This window comes from Aegilops tauschii, chromosome 6, assembly GCF_002575655.3.
Source record: "Aegilops tauschii subsp. strangulata cultivar AL8/78 chromosome 6, Aet v6.0, whole genome shotgun sequence".
Classification (NCBI taxonomy): Eukaryota; Viridiplantae; Streptophyta; class Magnoliopsida; order Poales; family Poaceae; genus Aegilops; species Aegilops tauschii.
In genome coordinates, this window is record NC_053040.3 from 8,906,554 (window position 1) to 8,926,029 (window position 19,476).

General features: G+C 47.1%; 1 protein-coding gene across 1 annotated transcript; it reads right to left on the bottom strand.

Moving 5' to 3' along the window:
• Positions 1-689: 689 nt before the first annotated feature.
• On the bottom strand, positions 690-5,329 carry LOC141025668 (uncharacterized). Its single transcript, XM_073501580.1, has 3 exons — positions 4,352-5,329; positions 4,060-4,240; positions 690-2,809 (listed from the first exon to the last, which is right to left on the bottom strand). The coding sequence occupies exons 1-3, from the start codon at positions 5,327-5,329 to the stop codon at positions 690-692; spliced, it is 3,279 nt and encodes a 1,092-aa protein (XP_073357681.1).
• Positions 5,330-19,476: the final 14,147 nt, after the last annotated feature.

Here is a 19,476-nt window from a genome sequence, read left to right on the forward strand (position 1 = left end):
TCCATGAGTAACTTTAGCAGGTCCGCGGTGTGATGATGGGAGGTTTCAGTTGAGATGTGAACGCCCTCCAAAATAAGCAGTTAATCCCGACGCAAAGCTTTGCAGCATTGTGAGCAGTGAACACGCTTCTTCTTTGTGTAAATTGATTGGTTTGTTCCCAAGCAACAGACAATCAACCTTCGGTTCAATTGACCATTCACCCTTGAGCAAAATTAGGTCGTCTACATATTGCAGCTCCAGGAAGAGGACCATGGCTATTCATGGGGTTAGTCCATGATTAGACGTGTTAATGCACATCCGTTGGAGAATACCAGCAACAAGAATGATAAGGTGACGTGGTGACAGCCCCCCTTGTGAAACTCCCAATTGTCATGAAAGTTGCCGTGTTGTAACAGGCAATATATTCAAAATGCAATCCCAACTGACATTCTCAAAAACTTTTTGGAAGTTCAATTTTATTACCGTCATGGGTTAGCAGCCTCTTCTGCACACATTTAACAAGCTCCGAGGCCTGCGCAAAGTTTTTACAATAGCCTTCCCTCTTGTTAAACAGATTAGGGTTTGGAACAATGCTCGATACCCTTGGTGGGTACGGCTGTCATATATTTATAAGAGGGAACCGTACAAATACAAGTTGTGTTACAACACGTATATCTAATATATACTTAGTCTAACACCCTCCCTCAATCTTAACTATGTCCTGAAACACTCAGAAGGTTAAGATTGCGACGACATCCTTCAAAAGAAGGCAAGGGCAAGGGTTTAGTGAAAATATCAGCAAGCTGATCCTTCGAAGAAACAAACTTAATCTGAAGGAGCTTCTGAGCAACACGTTCCCTCACAAAATGATAGTCAACTTCGATGTGCTTCGTTCGGGCATGAAATACTGGATTGGATGAAAGGTATGTTGCACCGATGTTATCACACCAAAGAACAGGCAGCTGAGTTGGGGAGACCTTCAACTCTCGAAGCAATGACTGCACCCACATGATCTCAGCTGTGGCATTAGCAACAGCTTTGTACTCAGCTTCGGTACTACTCCGAGACACCGTAGCTTGCTTGCGAGCTTGCCAGGCGATCAAGTTAGGCCCAAAGAACACAGCATGTCCCCCCGTGGATCGCCGATCATCAGGACAACCAGCCCAGTCGGCATCAGAGAATGCTGAGATCAGTCCAGAACGCGCAGGCTGAAGATGGAGACCATATGAACCAGTGTGACGAACATAGCGCAAGATGCGCTTAACAGCTGACCAGTGAGAATCACGTGGTGCATGAAGATACTGGCACACACGGTTAACTGCAAATGATATGTCTGGTCGAGTAATGAGCAAGTACTGCAGTCCACCCACAATGCTGCGGTACTCTGTGGCATCCTCAGGAGCAAGCAAGTCACCAGCAAGAGCTGTCAGTTTGTCTGTAGCAGACATGGGAGTCGTAGCAGACTTGCACTGCAACATACCTGCACGACGCAGGAGATCCTGAGAGTACTTCTTCTGAGTAAGAGTCAAGCCACCATCAGAATGAAGAACCTCTAGGCCCAGAAAATAATGCAGTCTCCCAAGATCCTTAACAGCAAACTCAGCACCAAGAGAGGACACAAGCCGGTCTGTAGCAGAAGCAGACGAACTGACAAGGATGATGTCATCAACATATACCAGAATGTATATAGTCACCTCAGGTCGCTGTAGAATAAACAGAGACGTGTCTGCTGTAGAAGGAACAAACCCATGCGCACGAAGAGCAGCGCCAAGACGGGCATGCCATGCACGCGGGGCCTGCTTCAAACCGTAGAGAGCTTTGACAAGACGACATAAATGATGTGGCTGAGCAGGGTCAACAAAACCTGGCGGCTGACGCATATAAACCTCTTCTTCCAGAACTCCATGGAGAAAGGCATTCTGAACATCAAGCTGTCGAAGCGACCATCCGCGAGTAACAGCCAAAGAGAGAAGAACACGAATAGTAGTTGGTTTAATAACAGGACTGAATGTGTCTTCATAATCAATGCCATACCGTTGTTTGAACCCCTTGGCAACCAGGCGTGCCTTGTACCTCTCAATGGAGCCATCAGCATGTTTCTTCACCTTGAATACCCATTTAGAGTCAATGATATTAACACCAGATGGAGGTGGAACAAGACGCCAAGTGTTGTTTCTTTGAAGGGCATGAATCTCCTGCTCCATCGCAGCACGCCAATGCGGGATGCCAAGCGCCGCTCGAAAATGTCGTGGTTCAGTCGTAGGGTCAGCCTCAGCATGTGCCACACAGGCCGCAAGCCACGCGACAGTGCCGTCAGTGCGCTTCTTCGGTTGGAAGATGCCACTTTTGCTGCGAGTATGGGGACGCAGGACGACAGGCGGAGGTGGCGCTGGAGCTGCCATACCAGAGGAGTCACTATCCATCAGCGGCGAGGAGGACGCACCGGCGGGCGAGTCAACAGGCGCATCTGGTGGCACGGTCAGGGTCGACGAAGACAGACCGGGCGTGATCGGCGTCGACGGACCAGGCGACGAAGACTCGGTGACCTGCGAGGCCTCCGGCTCAGGGGAGAGCGCCGCGGGTCCAGCCGGCCCGGCCGACAGCTCCGCAGGTTCGGCCGGCCCAGGCGACAGCGAGGCCGCTGACCCCGGCGACTTGGTCACCCCGTCGGATCCTCGTGCATGGGGCATGCACGCGTGATCGACGTCGGGGTCAAGCGGGGTAGTGGCGGGGGCAGCCTCGTCGAGCGCCTCATCCGGCGTGGCAGCAACTGGCGCAGTTGTGGCCATATCATCATCCAAAAGCTCAAGTCGAGCGCCTCGTCCAGTCCCTGCACCATGGTTAGGCAACAACAGAGGAGAATATGCAGCATCCACAAATTGATCAAGCAAAACTGGAAAAGAGTGCCACTCAGTGACGGGAGTATCGGTGGGTGATGTGAGCGTGGAAAACGGGAAGACAGTCTCATCGAACACAACATCACGAGAAATGTAAACACGATTTGACGGGATGTGAAGACACTTGTAACCTTTGTGGAGAAGACTGTACTCAAGAAACACACATTGTTTAGATCGATACTCAAGTTTATGCTTATTGTACGGACGAAGATGCGGCCAACACGCACAGCCGAACACTTTGAGGAGGGAGTAATCTGGAGTTTCATTGAGCAACACTTTGAGTGGAGACTTCATGTGAAGGCGTCGTGTGGGAATCCTGTTTATCAAAAAACAGGCAGTAACAAAAGCATCGCTCCAGAACCGAAACGGGACAGAGGCATGTGCAAGAAGTGTCAGGCCAGTTTCAACTATGTGACGGTGTTTGCGCTCAGCTGCACCGTTCTGCTGATGTGTATGAGGACAAGACACATGGTGTGAGATGCCAAGCTTCTGAAAGAAGGTGTTAAGGTTGCGATACTCACCCCCCCAGTCAGACTGAACATGGATAATTTTGTGCTTAAGCAATCGTTCAACATGTGCTTGAAATTGCATAAAGACATGAAACACATCAGATTTGCGCTTAATAAGATAAATCCAAGTAAAGCGACTGAAAGCATCGATGAAACTGACATAATAGTTGTGACCACTAATAGAAGTTTGGGCATAGCCCCACACGTCTGAAAAGGAGCCGTGACAACACGACTTGATATAGAAAAAGGCAACTGATGACTCTTGCCTTGTTGACAAGCATCACACACTAGAAACTCCTTATTACTCGACTCAACAGGAAGATGATGGCGATGAAGCACATGGCGCACAATGGGAGTAGCGGGGTGGCCAAGGCGAGAGTGCCACTGCGACGACGACACCCGAACACCACTGAAAACTTGAGAGACTCATGGCACATCAAGTGCGTATAAGCCGTCGCGAGCTCGACCACTAAGAGGAACGTCCCTCGTGTCCCGGTCCTTAACAAAAAAATGGAAAGGGTGAAACTCAACAAACACATTGTTGTCACGAGTTAATTTAGGAACCGAGAGTAAACTACGTGTGACTGAGGGAACACGAAGGACATCAAGCAGATGCAAGGTTTCAGTGGTACGTGAAAGAAGAGATGCCTGACCAACATGTGAGATGGGCATACCTGATCCATTGGCCGTGCGGACCTGATCGTGACCGGTGTAGGGCTGGCGAGTGGCCAGCTTGTCAAGCTGACTCATCAAATGGTCCGTAGCGCCCGTATCCATGTACCAGGCAGGATCCACCGAGTATGAAGGAGTGAACCCGGGATCCGGTGTAGCGAGAGCAGCTTGCTTCTCATTGCCCTTCCCATTGTTCCCAATGCCAAGAAAATCTCATTTAAAGCGACGATGGCAGCGAGACGCCAAGTGCCCCTCGATGCCGCAGAGTTGACACTCAACCCCACCACCACATGCCTCGCAGTGGAGTTGCTTGCGGCCAGCCGTCGGAGGTGGAGCGGGCGGACGGGGCTGGTTGCCTGAGGTCAGCGGCGCCTTCTGCTTGGCACCGCGGGCGCCCCCGCGGAGAGCAGCGTTCGCAGAAGGGCCCTCCGTGTAGACGCCAACGGAGCGGCGAGCAGCGAGCCTCTGTTCGGTGTTGAGAAGGCGTGCATAGAGATCGCGAGGCGGCATCGGTGTGTCACGTCCATTAATGTTTTCAACGAGAGAATCATAGTCCTCATCAAGCCCATTGAGAATGAACGAAGTAAACTCCTCATCACGAAGAGGCTTCCCAATAGACGACAGTGTATCAGCCAAACTTTTGACCTTGTTGAAGAAGGCCGTGACGGAGAGGTCATTTTTCTTGACCTCACCCAGCTGGTTACGAATGGCAGAGGAACGGGCCAGCGATTGCGAGGAAAAGCTGGAGTCGAGCGTGGCCCAGGCATCCCTCGACGTCGCGGCAAAGACCACCATGCCGGACACGGAGGGTGTGAGCGAGGACTGAATAGCACCCAGAATAGCTTGATCCTGAGCGATCCACCGACGATGAGCAGGGTTGGACACCATGACGGAGCCACCAGCGGCCGAGGGTACCGGAACCATGGCCGGGGGCCACGGCAGCGTACCATCGATATACCCCTCAAGGTAGTGACTACGCATCAGCGGCAACACCTGAGCGCGCCACAGAAGGTAGTTGTCAGCAGAGAGCTTCACCGTCACCAGGTGAGCGAAGTGGAAAGGTCCTGGTTCAGCCACCGATGTGGAGAGCTGCGAGTCGTACGTCGGAGGAGCACTGTACGGAATCAGCGCATCCTGCGGCACAGAGACAGCGTAGGGCGCGCCATACGGCGCCTCGTAGGGCACCGCAGAGGACGAAGCATACGGTGCCGGCGCGACATACGGCGACGACGGTGCGACGTACGGCGCTGGATACAGCCCACCGTACGGCATCTGGACGGGAGTGCCACGAGGGCCTGAGGCCGGCGGCGCAGCAGAGTTCGCAGCGGCGCCCTAAGGTAGCTGCGCGGGATCAAACGCGTGCGACGCCAGGGCGGCATCACGGGCGATCGAAGGCGCGGGAGATCGGGGCGCTGGGGGACGCGACCCCGATGCGGACGGACGGGCCCAGGCGAGCGGGGTAGACGCCATGAACGGCGATTCCGTCGCCAAGGTTGACAGAGGCGGCGCGGCGGCGGCAGAGGAAGCGGAAGCACGGCGCGGACCGAACGCGTCGTCTGATACCATGTTAAACAGATTAGGCTTTGGAACAATGATCGATACCCTTGGTGGGTACGGCTGTCATATATTTATAAGAGGGAACCGTACAAATATAAGTTGTGTTACAACACGTATATCTAATATATACTTAGTCTAACACCTCTAATGAACCTTGGGTGCATGCTATGAACAAGACGTGCAGTGAATAGCTGCAGCTGGATAGCTAGAACCTTAGTCAGCAGTTTAATGAGACTATGGACAAAAAAGACTGGGCTATAATGCTTGATTTCCATGGGGACCTCAACTTCCGGTAGCAGAGAGATGCATGCCAAACTGATGGTTGATGCATAGATTGACTTTATTCTCCAAGAAACTAGCAGTAATTATTCTAGCAAAATATTAGAAAAGCCGAAGCACCATCTGCCCCAGTCCATGCATGCAAATCTATTGATACTAGCCAAGTATTGCTAGCTAAAAATTGCACTAGAAGAACTTCATTATAACTCTCTTACGAGCAAAACAATCTTATATACTAATTGGAGGCACCTATTTCAAGCCTCAGAAAGTTCGAGCCTAGCTCGGCCTACGTGGTACCTGATATTTGTGTCGTCGGCCTTTCGTGAAGATCTGTGCTACTTCAAGCATCAGCAGGGGTACCTCCTGTCGTGCCTGTGTCATTAGCATGTGATGTTAGGCCTAGATGAACAGTAACACGATTCTCCCGTAGAGTCCTGCTGCATGCTACCCTAAAGGGGTCCACCACTGACCGGAGTTGTCCTTTTGTTCGCCTGGTGTCATAGGCTCGTGGGCGGTCCCAGGCTCCACGCACATATTTTCAGCCATGCCATCTGTTCCTGTCGAAAGCACGCCAGCACTCTCCACCTTTCTCCAGCAGTGTTTTGTATTCCACACTGACCGATGAGTGTGCAATTCCCGTCACAACTATTGTATGCTATGTCTTCTTTTTAGGACCAGTGATTTATGCTGTACGGGCACCTAAGGATGATATTATTGATAATTTGGTGTTCTTAAGCAAAACAATTTCTTTTTTACTACAATGCAACTGATGTGACGTAGGGATACTTGTCTATGTTCCAGGAACAGTTCAAACTTATCGTGTACCTGTGTAACACCTGTTCGAACGATGTGTCGGGCACATCACGTCTGTTACAGTTCCCTCCTAGGCCCATCAAAATTTGAACTTTTCCACAAAAGATTAAGATTTCAGCGCCTGGTGGCAGCTACTAATTTTCCTTCGATGCACCCATCCAAACGGAACCGGGCCCGGAATGGATGGCTGCGATAGTAGGTACCACGTAGGCCGAGCTACACAAAACCATTCTCTTCAAGCCTTCTCATTTATCCACATCATCAAAATTAATTACACCGTTGGATTCTAGAATTTACGTCTAAGATAAAAGAAAAGCTTACGTAACACATATGGTCACATCATCCCCCCCCCCCCCCCCCCCCCCCAAAAAAAAAATAGACATCTGACATGTTCAACATTGGCGAAAGAAAACAAACAAATCAGCCACGGTTGCATAAAAAAGATAGCCTCCTTCCATAAAAGTTGGGTGCTGAAAATGAAAAAAAACATATCGTATCTGACAAGTTCAAGTTTGGTGAAGCCAAACAAGGAAAGTGTCCACGGTTCCCTCAAAGAAGGATAATCACCATGGACGGTGCCAGTTTCTAGTTTCAAGCTACTAGAGGTAGTCTTCAATCGTCATGTTCTCCACTAAGTACCATTGCCCTCTTTCATAGCCACTTAACGGACTGACAGCGCAATTATTGCTGTCTGCTCTCTTTGCCGTCCGCTGCAGACAGCAAAGGCCCTTTGCCGTCAGCCGCCCGGAAGCAGACGGCAAAGTAGATCTTTGCCGGACCTTACTTTGCCGGAGCCTTTTGCCGTCCGCGGCTGACGGCAAAGGCCTTTGCCGTCCGCCGTTCATGCCTTTGCCGTCCGCCGTGACAGACGGCAAAATAGCTGTTTCCTGTAGTGTCATGTCCTTGCACTGCTACTTTGTCTTTCTCATTTGGAACCAATCTTATGGCAATACATGGTTGAGCTTGCCACTATATACACTTTGCTGCACGCCCATTTGGGAGATGTCAGTTGGGTTGGTTGGTGGATCTATACTCTTTATTCGCATTGATGTGATGCCACTATATGATAAAGATAAATAGGTATAGTTTTACCCAACCGCGGAGCACTACCGCTATGCGGGGCTAAGGCCACATGGATGGTTTCACTCGCGACCCCTTGATTTTGGGAATCCTTTCAAAACTTATGAACCATGCAATTTGGGTTCGATGAAGACTTGCTAAAAAATGGCCAGACATGTGGTTATGTGTTATCTTAGACCTAATACATGTGCTTTTGTGCAATTAACTCAATAAAATACTTTACACAAGGCCAACGAGCAAAAACACTATAAAATGGTCATCTATTACTTACAAGAAGCATTTGCATTGGTGGTGTTAATTTAGCATCCTTGCTGGTCTACAAGAGTGAGTGGGTGATAGTGAGATAATTCCTTTGGGAACAATGTATACAACAGAGATCCACAGGTGGCTTGCAGTTCATCTTCCAATTTATTTTTCTTTTCAATTGTAACTCTTTTTATTTTTAGCTCACTATATTATTTAAAAATGTTTAACAGGATAAAAAGGCCATCAGGTGGCTCCACAAACCAAACCAGACGAACAGACTAAAGTGAAGACGCAAAACGAGTGAGTATGTGAGCTTCTCCGTTTCAACTCTTATCTTTGTAGCAGGAGGCGGCTGATCCTAGCGTGGTAACTAACCTCATCGCCAGGTTCATGCAATTCACTGCAAAGCGCATCTTTCTCATGAAGGCGTCTAGATAGACCACTCGACCTGGTCATAAGCCTTCTTCATCTCAAATTGAAGAGCACAATGCATACGCTTTTGTGCTATGTTCTTTTTCGTGAAGTGTAAACATCCATACGCAATAATGATGATGTCACTAATTAAACTCCTTGAGGACGAATCCAGATTGCTCCACGTATAACAGATTGTTACGACCATCATTACTTCCACTCCAATGGCCCAACCCAGAGTGAAACACGCATTAGGGAGCCCATAAACCGATATATCCAGAGGAGGAATGTATCTAGCTAGAGTCAGGGGTGAATAGGAAGGTGACTTCGGGCATGCCTACCATAGCTCTTCCCTGCTAAACTCCGAAGCATCCAACTTGCAACAATTGTATTGGGTGTACACCAATTCTTTCTCTCTCTTTTTGTGATGGATGCAAACACCAATTAGTCCCTAGAGCAATTTCGCGTCCATGTCGGAGAACATGAGGTCGAGGCGATGAGAGAGAGAGAGAGCGAGGGCTGGGGATGGAATGAAGAGAGAGAGAGAGAGAGAGAGAGAGAGAGAGAGATCGAGGTGGGATATGCATGAGAGAGGAGGCAACACAGTGGGGGCGATGGGATTTTTTTGCATGAAAGAAAAAAACAAAAAACCCTGTTCAGATTCAATATTTATAGGTGGCGGTCGGAGAACAGTACAATGCATACCTTTTCCCTTTATAAAAAGGACTTTGGCAAGGCAGGGTTGTGGAGCGTGTAGTGCCCCATATATTGGTGGTGTTTCTTTACCTCCACACGCGTATGGATTGAGCGTGAGAGGATGAACGATCGTTCACCTTTCCACACATGTTGATGTCGTCCGCGTGTCCTTTGCCTACAACACTGGCAGGCCACAGCCACATCTAGTGGCAGAGGCGCAGATGCGAGCAGCAGCCTCTGCTCCTCTCGGTGATGGTGGCACGACGAGCTCGATAGGGGAGCAGCAAGCTACGCCCCTCCTAGCAATGGGGGAGGAGTGATGAGGCGGTGAGACAGAGCCAACAAGGAGGAGGCACTGGAGGCGATGCAGCGGTGCAACATGCGAAATCACGGGGTGGCGGGTACACGAGTAGGATTTACATCGCGGAGTGCTTTCTCTTACAAGTTACCCCTATCCCACCCGGCCAACCATGCAATAATTTAGAGGTACCCCACCAAAACCTTGGAACAACCATGCAAAGTTAGAGAGATATTTCGACCAAAACCTTGGAACAACAACAACAACAACAACAACAACAACAACAACAACAACAACAACAACAACATCAACAAATAATTTTAGTCCCAAACAAGTTGGGATAGATTAGAGCTGAAACCCATGAAATCTCAAAACTTAGTCATGCTTCTAGCAAGTGGAAACTAACTTCCACGGACCCCTGTCCATGGCTAATTAATTGGTGATATTTCAGTCCTTCAGGAATCTCATTATGGACTCCTCACATGTCGAGTTTGGTCTACTCGATATCTCTTAACATTATTAGCATACTTTATACTTTTGCTATGCACAGATGGTTCTGGAAACCTGCGTTATGCCTAACATCATCTTAGATGATGTTGGACACGTTTTCTTCAATTGGTGCTATCCCAACTCTATCATGTATATCATCATTCTGGACCCAGTCTTTTCTTGTGTGGCCACATATCTGTTGGAAATATGCCCTAGAGGCAATAATAAATGGTTATTATTATATTTCTTTGTTCATGATAATTGTCTATTGTTCATGCTATAATTGTGTTATCCGGAAATCGTAATACATGTGTGAATACATAGACCACAACGTGTCCCTAGTAAGCCTCTAGTTGACTAGCTCGTTGATCAACAGATAGTCATGGTTTCCTGACTATGGACATTGGATGTCATTGATAACGGGATCACATCATTAGGAGAATGATGTGATGGACAAGACCCAATCCTAAGCATAGCTCAAAGATCGTGTAGTTCGTTTGCTAGAGCTTTTCCAATGTCAAGTATCTTTTCCTTAGACCATGAGACCGTGTAACTCCCGGATGCCGTAGGAGTGCTTTGGGTGTGCCAAACGTCACAACGTAACTGGGTGACTATAAAGGTGCACTACGGGTATCTCTGAAAGTGTCTGTTGGGTTGGCACGGATCGAGACTGGGATTTGTCACTCCGTGTGACGGAGAGGTATCTCTGGGCCCACTCGGTAATGCATCATCATAATGAGCTCAATGTGACTAAGGAGTTAGTCACGGGATCATGCATTACGGTACGAGTAAAGAGACTTGCCGGTAACGAGATTGAACAAGGTATTGGGATACCGACGATCGAATCTCGGGCAAGTAACATACCGATTAACAAAGGGAATTGTATACGGGATTGATTGAATCCCCGACATCGTGGTTCATCCGATGAGATCATCGTGGAACATGTGGGAGCCAACATGGGTATCCAGATCCCGCTGTTGGTTATTGACCGGAGAGGCGTCTCGGTCATGTCTGCATGTCTCCCGAACCCGTAGGGTCTACACACTTAAGGTTCGGTGACGCTAGGGTTATAGAGATATTAGTATGCGAAAACCCGAAAGTTGTTCGGAGTCCCGGATGAGATCCCAGACGTCACGAGGAGTTTCGGAATGGTCCGGAGGTGAATAATTATATATAGAAAGTCCAGTTTCGGCCACCGGGAAAGTTTCGGGGGTTATCGGTATTGTACCGAGACCACCGGAAGGGTCCCGGGGGTCCACCAGGTGGGGCCACCTATCCCGGAGGGCCCCATGGGCTGAAGTGGGAAGGGAACCAGCCCTTAGTGGTCTGGGGCGCCCCCCTTGGGCCCCCCCTGCGCCTAGGGTTGGAAACCCTAGGGGTGGGGGCGCCCCACTTGGCTTGGGGGGAAGCCACCCCCCTTTCCCCTTGGCCGCCGCCCCCCATGTAGATGGGTTCCAGGGCTGGCGCCCCCCCTCCAGGGGTCCTATAAATAGTGGGGGGAGGGAGGGCAGCAGCACCACAGCCCCTGGCGCCTCCCTCTCCTCCTGCAACACCTCTCCCTCTCGCAGAAGCTTGGCGAAGCCCTGCCGAGATCCCGCTACATCCACCACCACGCCGTCGTGCTGCTGGATCTCCATCAACCTCTCCTTCCCCCTTGCTAGATCAAGAAGGAGGAGACGTCGCTGCTCCGTACGTGTGTTGAACGCGGAGGTGCCGTCCGTTCGGCACTCGGTCATCGGTGATTTGGATCACGGCGAGTACGACTCCAACAACCCCGTTCATTGGAACGCTTCCGCTCGCGATCTACGAAGGGTATGTAGATGCACTCCTTTCCCCTCGTTGCTAGTATACTCCATAGATGGATCTTGGTGATGCGTAGGAAATTTTAAAATTCTGCTACGATCCCTAACAGTGGTATCAGAGCCAGGCCTATGCGTAGTTACTATGCACGAGTAGAACATAAAGCAGTTGTGGGCGTAGATGTTGCCAATTCTTCTTGCCGCTACTAGTCTTATCTTGTTTCGGCGGTATTGTGGGATGAAGCGGCCCGGACCGACCTTACACGTATGCTTACGTGAGACAGGTTCCACCGACTGACATGCACTAGTTGCATAAGGTGGCTAGCGGGTGTCTGTCTCTCCCACTTTAGTCGGAACGGATTCGATGAAAAGGGTCCTTATGAAGGGTAAATAGAAATTGGCATATCACGTTGTGGTTTTACGTAGGTAAGAAACGTTTTGCTAGAAACCTATACAAGCCACGTAAAAACATGCAACAACAATTAGAGGACGTCTAACTTGTTTTTGCAGGAAGTGCTATGTGATGTGATATGGCCAGAAGATGTGATGAATGATATATGTGATGTATGAGATTGATCATATTCTTGTAATAGGAATCACGACTTGCATGTCGATGAGTATGACAACCGGCAGGAGCCATAGGAGTTGTCTTTATTTTTTGTATGACCTGCGTGTCATTGAATAACGCCATGTAAATTACTTTACTTTATTGCTAAACGCGTTAGCCATAGAAGTAGAAGTAATCGTTGGCGTGACAACTTCATGAAGACACAATGATGGAGATCATGATGATGGAGATCATGGTGTCATGCCGGTGACGAAGATGATCATGGCGCCCCGAAGATGGAGATCAAAGGAGCAAAATGATATTGGCCATATCATGTCACTATTTGATTGCATGTGATGTTTATCATGTTTTGCATCTTATTTGCTTAGAACGACGGTAGTAAGTAAGATGATCCCTTATAATAATTTCAAGAAAGTGTTCCCCCTAACTGTGCACCGTTGCAAAGGTTCGTTGTTTCGAAGCACCACGTGATGATCGGGTGTGATAGATTCTAACGTTCACATACAACGGGTGTTGACGAGCCTAGCATGTACAGACATGGCCTCGGAACACACACAATACACTTAGGTTGACTTGACGAGCCTAGCATGTACAAACATGGCCTCGAAACACGGAGGACCGAAAGGTCGAGCATGAGTCGTATAGAAGATACGATCAACATGGAGATGTTCACCGATCTTGACTAGTCCGTCTCACGTGATGATCGGACACGGCCTAGTTAACTCGGATCATGTTTCACTTAGATGACTAGAGGGATGTCTATCGGAGTGGGAGTTCATTGAGTAATTTGATTAGATTAACTTAATTATCATGAACTTAGTCTAAAATCTTTACAATATGTCTTGTAGATCAAATGGCCCACGTTGTCCTCAACTTCAACGCGTTCCTAGAGAAAACCAAGCTGAAAGATGATGGCAGCAACTATACGGACTGGGTCCGGAACCTGAGGATCATCCTCATAGCTGCCAAGAAAGATTATGTCCTAGAAGCACCGCTAGGTGAAGCACCAATCCCAGAGAACCAAGACGTTATGAACGCTTGGCAATCACGTGCTGATGATTACTCCCTCGTTCAGTGCGGCATGCTTTACAGCTTAGAACCGGGTCTCCAAAAGCGTTTTGAGAAGCATGGAGCATATGAGATGTTCGAAGAGCTGAAAATGGTTTTCCAAGCTCATGCCCGGGTCGAGAGATATGAAGTCTCCGACAAGTTCTTTAGCTGTAAAATGGAGGAAAATAGTTTTGTTAGTGAGCACATACTCAGAATGTCTGGGTTACACAACCGCTTGTCTCAGCTGGGAGTTAATCTCCCGGATGACGCGGTCATTGACAGAATCCTTCTGTCGCTTCCACCGAGCTACAAGAGCTTTGTGATGAACTTCAATATGCAGAGGATGGAAAAGACCATTCCTGAGGTATATTCGATGCTGAAATCAGTGGAGGTGGAGATCAGAAAGGAACATCAAGTGTTGATGGTGAATAAAACCACTAAGTTCAAGAAGGGCAAGGGTAGGAAGAACTTCAAGAAGGACGGCAAGGGAGTTGCCGCGCCCGGTAAGCCAGTTGCCGGGAAGAAGCCAAGGAATGGACCCAAGCCTGAGACTGAGTGCTTTTATTGCAAGGGAAGTGGTCACTAGAAGCGGAATTGCCCCAAATACTTAGCGGACAAGAAGGCCGGCAACACCAAAGGTATATGTGATATACATGTAATTGATGTGTACCTTACCAGTACTCGTAGTAGCTCCTGGGTATTTGATACCGGTGCGGTTGCTCATATTTGTAACTTAAAACAGGAACTGCGGAATAAACGGAGACTGGCGAAGGACGAGGTGACGATGCGCGTCGGGAATGGTTCCAAGGTCGATGTGATCGCCGTCGGCACGCTGCCTCTGCATCTACCTACGGGATTAGTTTTAAATCTCAATAATTGTTATTTAGTGCCAGCTTTGAGCATGAACATTGTATCTGGATCTCGTTTAATTCGAGATGGCTACTCATTTAAATCCGAGAATAATGGTTGTTCTATTTATGTGAGAGATATGTTTTATGGTCATGCCCCGCTGGTCAATGGTTTATTCTTGATGAATCTCGAACGTGATGTTACACATATTCATAGTGTGATACCAAAAGATGTAAAGTTGATAACGATAGTCCCACATACTTGTGGCACTGCCGCCTTGGTCACATTGGTGTCAAGCGCATGAAGAAGCTCCATGCAGATGGACTTTTGGAGTCTCTTGATTACGAATCATTTGACACGTGCGAACCATGCCTCATGGGTAAGATGACCAAGACTCCGTTCTCCGGAACAATGGAGCGAGCAACCAACTTATTGGAAATCATACATACCGATGTGTGCGGTCCAATGAGTGTTGAGGCTCGCGGAGGATATCGTTATGTTCTCACTCTCACTGATGACTTAAGTAGATATGGGTATGTGTACCTAATGAAACACAAGTCTGAAACCTTTGAAAAGTTTAAGGAATTTCAGAGTGAGGTTGAGAATCAACGTGACAGAAAAATAAAATTCTTACGATCAGATCGTGGTGGAGAATATTTAAGTCACGCCGCCTGGAACACCTCAGCGAAACGGTGTGTTCGAACGTCGTAATCGCACTCTATTGGATATGGTGCGATCTATGATGTCTCTTACCGATCTACCGCTCTAATTTTGGGGCTATGCTTTAGAGACTGCCGCATTCACTTTAAATAGGGCTCCGTCGAAATCCGTTGAGACGACAACGTATGAATTATGGTTTGGAAAGAAACCTAAGCTGTCGTTTCTAAAAGTTTGGGGATGGGATGCTTATGTCAAGAAACTTCAATCTGAAAAGCTCGAACCCAAGTCGGAAAAATGCGTCTTCATAGGATACCCTAAGGAAACCATTGGGTATACCTTCTACCGCAGATCCATTCGGCACACGGTCATCGGTGATTTGGATCACGGCGAGTACGACTCCATCAACCGCGTTCATTGGAACGCTTCCGCTCGCGATCTACAAAGGGTATGTAGATGCACTCCTTTCCCCTCGTTGCTAGTATACTCCATAGATGGATCTTGGTGATGCGTAGGAAATTTTAAAATTCTGCTACGATCCCTAACAATATCCACCTCAACGTGCGCATCTCTGCTTCATCTGAACTTTGCCTCTGTAAAAGCATCCGGTGACTGAAAATGCATTGGAAAAATATCCAATGACCGACATGGTCCGAGCCTCGAGATGAATAGTAGGATGGCCCAGAGTGCCTAAGCTCAGTGGGACCTCCATTTCTTGCAAGTCTCTACCTATGAGATGATACACGGTCAGGAATACAATGCGTCAACCTAAGAGTATCTGCCCTTGGGACCCATTTTGAGTTTCATTCTCTACTGGTGCCTACATTCTGTTGTTACGCTACTTGCGGAGATGTTTGAACATCATGTTTTCACTTGAGCACCGGTGAGTTTTTCCCCGGTGTCTCCTACGCCTAACAGTTTTAGTTTTACATTCTCCTCTAGTCGTTTCTCTAGGCTACTAGCTCATTTGTCTCCGCAATCTATTGATAGTAAAAGATCAGCGATCGCTTCTACATGGCTGAAGATGGCCTAGTATATATGCACAACCATCTGGACGAGGTAAGGTAGGATGTCTTTTTTACCCCCACCATTTCATAAAGTAGTGCATGCATGTACGTATGTGGAAGGGACCTCACATTACACCAACGGCTCGATGTTGATTTGATCATGGGAGTTATTGATCTGATCTTGTAGTATTTACTAGCCATGGAAAGACTGCTCGTTATGTGCTGGCAAACAAATAATATATCTGCCAGCTAGGGACGAGCAGAATCATCACAACACTGCTGCTGATTCAGCACATTTACAGGTTTGCAAGAACTTTTGACAGGACTTATATTGTTTATCATTTGTTTGGAACAAATTATTCAGTGAAAGATCCACTAAAAGGATCACACATGGTACATCTCAATCTCTTGAGGATAATGAAGAGATTTGGTAGTTCAAGATGTGAATAGAGTGCAGTGAAATGCAAATTACTGTCACATTTACTAGGAAAGCGTGTTTTATGTGAGACAAATGAACCATTGTAGTATACTAGATACTAAGTGCACATGGATATAAACTAGAATGATAAAAAAGGAAAAATACATGCAGTTTACAATTATTACATTCTTTTTTAACACACAATTATTATATTCTAAGAAGCCAACTGGTAGCAGCATAACAAAAAAATTATGTCGATCATGGTTTCTCAAAATAATGTTGATTGCAGAATGTGCCTTCTTAAATTTATTAGGTTCATCCACCGAACAAGCCAACTCTTAGTGTTAATAAGAGATGTGACCTTGACCGAGAGAAACTTATATTAGTTGCAAGTTCACAAATAAGCAGTTCATACCAAACATGGATAAGAATAATTCATAACCTTAGGTAAGGAAGTTCCAACGCAATAAGTTGAGATAACTATTTTAATGTATGAAAACTAGTGCAAATTAAAAAGTACATAAAACTTGATGAGTTCGGGCCTCTCCCTATTTGTTATTGAAGACATATATCTTCTAGTAAGAGTGAAAAAGTGGTGTTTAACTAAGTGACAAACTGTATAAAGTTTGATTATAATAGTTAATTTATGCGTTTAAAATTGTCTTAGGTTCTAGCTTTGTCTCAAGCCAAACTTATATATATTTCCTTGAATCTATTAAAAAAAGTGCTAATATCCGCAACTATAGATATATGCATAAACTGTATTTTATGAATATTCTCACGAAACTAATTTTGTGTTGCACATATGGATATATTTCCTATAGACATGGTCAAATTAAATATGTTTGAGTTAGAGAATAGCTAAAAACTTCAATTAGTTTGCTGCGAATAGATTACCATGTCAAACTTTTGAAAATTTAGCATGTAATATCATCACATATATTTGGAATTGATACTTGAAAATCATACATATGAGTTTCTCTCCAAACATACTTTTTTTTCCTTAAATGGGACTTATGGTGCACCGGTACAATAGTCATTTCGCATTCCACTTAGAAAATATATTTTTGGATGGGTTTGAATGAAAATGGAATCTACAAAAACTAAAAGAAACATGAAGCATAAATTATATGTGGTTGGAGTTTATTTGCCTCCACTATTGGGCAATGTTACTTTTTTTTATTAAAGATTAGCCACCTTAAAGATTCAATAACGTGGGTATTATTTATTTTGCAAATAAAAGAAGCAACTGTGAGTTCTGATATGTAATCATATAAAAATTGAAGATCTACAACACCATGTTGCGTGGAAGAATAAAATAACAATATGGTGGCACGGATGGCAGTTTAGATGACAGATCAATGCAACCCATAAATAAACCCAGTTTTTAATAACCTGCTAGCTAAGTTTGCTTTACTCTATCAGCTCATAAATGGTCAAATCAACACTTTTAACTTGGTATTTGCGTCCACACCAGTCCAAGTTTCAACTCATTGCAGAAAAATTGCCACTGTGGCATGCTCACTTGGCCCGAGCCATGAATGGAGCACGTGAGGGTGACTCAGGCCCAACCACGTCCTAACTTTTGTGAAAATTCCTTCGGCCTTGTTCGGTTAGACAGGGTTCGGAGAGGTTTGAAAGGGATTGGAGGGGATTAAATCCCTTGCAAGTCAAAATCCACCTCAACCCCCCCCCCCCCCCCCCCCCAATCCCCTCCAATCCCTGTGGCGAGGGGATTAAACGAACAAGGCCTTCATGTTTTTGCAAATCTCTTTGATGAGCCTTTGTGATTTCTGACACACTTGCAAAAAATTTGGCACAGGGGATGGCTATCACACCATAGGTGTCACACAATGATCTAATGATTACCAGCGACGGAACGATGCACCCCATCTGACAATATTGTTGCTACCCATTTCAACTTTTAGAATACAGATTTAGCTAGCTCAATGAAGGGACCATACGAATTATCTCAATTTGGACTTGTCCAAGGAGCAAGTCAGGACCACTTTATTACAACTTATAGTTGCACTTCTATTTTTATTTTTCACCCTAGGGCCGGCTGGCCACCTTACAAAATTGGTCATGGGGGCATTGTGGGCATCCAGAACGCAGTTAGCTAGATGGGAGTTTAAAATGCAGTGAGGCTGTAAGAATTGCTTGGTCTCAACTCACACGTGAAGTTGTCTACCAGAATGCTTGTTGTCGTCGTCGTGTTGCAGTCGACGTCACCAGGAGAGGAAAATTGCGTTCCCGGAGAGGCACCGCGGCGGTCAGAAGGGGAAGGTCGGAGTGGAAAGGGTGAGGGAAGAGTGGTAGGGGATAAGGTACTTTTTTTGCGAGAAAACATCCGACCTATTCATCTTCGATCATGGAAGTACAACGAACACCAGAAATAATAAAAATTACATCCAGATTCATAGACCATCTAGCGATGACTACCAGCGCTGAAGCGAGCTGAAGGCGTGCCGCCGTCATCTCCCCTCCATAGCCGGAGTTGGGCATAACTTATTGTAGTATATAGACAGTCGGGAAGTCGTCGTACTAAGGCCCCATAGGACCAGAACAGCAACCACCGCCGATGAAAATAGCGTAGATCGGGAGGATCCAACCCAAAGACACACGAACGTAGACGAACAACGACGAGATCTGAGCAAATCCACCAAAGTAGATCCGCCGGAGACACACCTCTACACGCCCACCAACGATGCTAGACGCACCACCAGAACGGGGACTAGGCGGGGAGATCTTTATTCCATCTTCAGGGAGTCGCCGCCGCCTCGCCTTTCTGAGCAGGGCACAAACCCTAATAAAACGGGAAGGAACGACTAAAATTGGAGCCCTCCTGCCAGCCCTTGCAACGATCCATCGTGCTTCCCTGGCCCTAGGGCCACCGGAGACGAGGCGTACCTGCGGCGATGCCGGCGAGAGGCAGGAACCCTAGCTTTTTTTTGGAGGAGGCGGCGGCTGGTAACGACCCACATCTATTTTCTAACTTCCCAACTGTATCATAGGGGTTAACGTACTTGTACCCCGAGGCAACGCAAAGGATGGGACATCAGCCGCCAGAATTTGTGCAAAGAAACCCAAGAATGATTGCGGCCTTCAAATCTGAGTGGAGCAGTTTCGCTAAGATGAAGGGCCATGGCATCACCGCGCGGCCGGATCCCCTTCCCTTTCCTCTGCCAGCGATCCACCCTCT